The sequence below is a fragment of the Vollenhovia emeryi genome, unplaced genomic scaffold, assembly GCF_000949405.1.
Source record: "Vollenhovia emeryi isolate VEMERY1.0 unplaced genomic scaffold, V.emery_V1.0 DF943832.1, whole genome shotgun sequence".
Lineage (NCBI taxonomy): Eukaryota > Metazoa > Arthropoda > Insecta > Hymenoptera > Formicidae > Vollenhovia > Vollenhovia emeryi.
This window is the reverse complement of record NW_011962534.1, coordinates 1-2,828: the sequence shown is the minus strand read 5'-3', so window position 1 is coordinate 2,828 and position 2,828 is coordinate 1. Positions and strand designations below refer to the sequence as shown.

Below are 2,828 nucleotides of genomic sequence, written 5' to 3'. Positions count from 1 at the left end.
CCGATACCGATACCAAAGCATACCAGCATCATGAGGTATTTAGTATTGCGTACTACGTGCATTGCTCGTACGACAACTCGCAGTCAACGTACCGTTTCCGCCGCGACACGGATTGCGTCGCGTGGTTCGCCGACCAACTCAAAGTGTTATCACAACACGTAAAAGAAAAATTATCCACTAATGTCCCTATGGAAAATTTGTCGAAGGAACAGTGGGGGGCATACCGTAGCGCCACACACTGTCACATATGCGAGAAACCATTCGCACAGGGTGACGATAGAGTACGTGACCATTGCCATCTAACCAGACGATATAGAGGCCCCGCGCATTCTAATTGTAATTTAAATTACAAAGATGCATATTTCATTCCAATCGTTTTCCATAATTTATCAGGCTATGACGCACATTTCATAACTAAAGAAATCGCTACAGCGTTCGAGGGCACGGTTGATGTATTACCCATAACGAAGGAAACATACATTTCCTTTACAAAAAATGTAAAAAATACCATAGAAAACTCAAAGCGACAAAATTGTATAAAGCTGCGATTTATTGACTCATATAAATTTTTGAGTACTAGCCTCGATAGATTGGCATCGTTTCTCCATAGAGACCAATTAAAAATTGTACAATCTGAGTTTTCAAAATTATCCAGCGACGATTTCAATCTATTGACACGAAAAGGTATATTTCCATATGAATATGTGGATTGCGCGGACAAGCTGCAGGACTCGCGTCTACCTCCGCGCGAGTCATTTTTCAGTTCTCTGACCGGTGACACCGTATCAGAGAGCGATTACGTGCGCGCCGAGAATGTCTGGAAACGATTCTCCATCCAAACCCTAGGCGACTACAACGATTTATATCTAAAGATCGATGTCTTGTTATTGGCCGATATTTTTGAAAATTTTCGCGATAGTAGCATCAACAGTTATGGATTAGATCCCGCGTATATACTTTGCCTGGTTTCACGTAGGACGCCATGCTGAAACACACGCGCATAAATTTCGAGCTGCTCACAGACATTGACATGGTCATGTTTGTGGAACGCAGTATACGCGGTGGTTTGAGCCAGTGCTCGAATAGATACGCTCGAGCCAATAACAAGTACATGCAGTCTTACGATCCATCGAAACCATCCTCGTACCTGATGTACTTTGATGTTAATAATTTGTATGGTTGGGCGATGTGTCAGCCACTGCCTTACGCGAATTTTCGATGGATCGAAGATATTACGAATTTCGACGCGAGCGCAATCGCCGCGGACTCATCGACAGGTTACATTCTCGAGGTCGATCTCGAGTATCCGCAGCATCTTCACGACGCGCACACTGACCTACCGTTCTGTCCGACGCGCGATAAGCCGCCAGGCAAGCGGCAGGAAAAGCTACTTGCGACTGTGTATGATAAGAAGCGTTACGTCATACACTACCACAACCTGCAACAGTGCACGCGTCATGGGCTTCGCGTGACAAAAATACATCGCGTATTGGAGTTCTCGCAATCTCCATGGCTTCGCAAATATATCGAGCTTAATACTCAGTTTAGAACACGCGCGACAAACGATTTCGAAAAAAACTTATACAAATTAATGAACAACGCGGTATTCGGTAAAACTATGGAAAACGTGCGGAATCACGTCGACGTTAAACTTGTAACTAAATGGGACGGTCGCTACGGTGCCGAGACGATGATCTCCAAACCGAATTTTCATAGTCGCAGCATTGTTTCCGAAAATTTAATCGCCGTGGAGTTGCTAAAACTTGAGGTAAAATTCAACAAGCCGATCTACGTGTGTATGTGCATCCTCGACATATCCAAGATCTGCTTGTATGAATTTCACCATGAATATATGTTACCGATGTATCGCGAGCAATGTAAAATCATGTATACGGATACCGACAGTCTCATATACCACATCAAGTGCGAGGATGTATATGAGACGATGAAACGCGATATACATATACGATTCGACACGAGCGATTATCCTGTAGATAACGCATACGGTATACCGCTAGTAAATAAGAAAGTCCCCGGTCTAATGAAAGACGAGAATAATGGTGCGATAATGACGGAATTCGTCGGACTCAGAGCGAAAATGTACGCGTTGCGAGTCGATGGTAAGAAAGATACGAAGAAGGCTAAAGGTGTCAAAAGCAACGTGGTAGCGCGAACGATAACATTCGACGATTACACGCATTGTCTGCGAGACGAGATAGAAATGACTCGCCGACAAACTTGTATAAGATCGAAACTGCATGAGGTGTACACTATAGCCGAGACGAAAATCGCTCTGAGTCCATACGACGACAAACGATACATCATGCCCGATTCTACAGAAACGCTGCCATGGGGACATTACCGAATACCTTTATAATATATTCACAGTATTATTGTACATTATAGGATAGTAATAAGTCTATTCACATGTAAAATAAATGACACAACTATATATGTATATATGTATATATGTATTTAATATATTCATATACATGTTTAATAGAATAAATACATTCTTTAAAAATTAAACCACATTGTTCTTATCTATCCACGAGTTATGCGATCCATCGAATCCCAACCATTTCACATAAACCTTGTCACCCTTCCTGCGCAGTACCTTTTCCACAAGATACACATCTGGGTTAGTGGCACGATGCAACTCGTACTCGTAGAACGCTCCTGCAACGGGTTCTCCGCGATAATCCTCGAGTAGATACGTTACGGGATTAGTGTGTTGTACTGTAACGATCTTAAACACCTCGGTGGTCCAATTTGGCGTATAACCCTTCTCGAATATCGTCTTGTATCTGCTAACGTGTACCGCGTCG

The 2,828-nt window shown here is 42.9% G+C and overlaps 1 protein-coding gene across 1 annotated transcript; it reads left to right on the top strand.

Annotated features, from left to right (window-relative positions):
* The first annotated feature begins 179 nt into the window (after positions 1-179).
* Positions 180-2,762, top strand: LOC105564737. Its single transcript, XM_012017357.1, has one exon. It carries the CDS (start codon positions 983-985, stop codon positions 2,375-2,377), a length of 1,395 nt encoding a protein of 464 aa, XP_011872747.1. The 5' UTR covers positions 180-982; the 3' UTR covers positions 2,378-2,762.
* The last annotated feature ends 66 nt before the right edge of the window (positions 2,763-2,828 follow it).

What these genes read in the sequence shown, in the direction of transcription:
- LOC105564737 (XM_012017357.1), top strand. Translation starts at nt 983, where the DNA reads ATGCTGAAACACACGCGCATAAATTTCGAGCTGCTCACAGACATTGAC.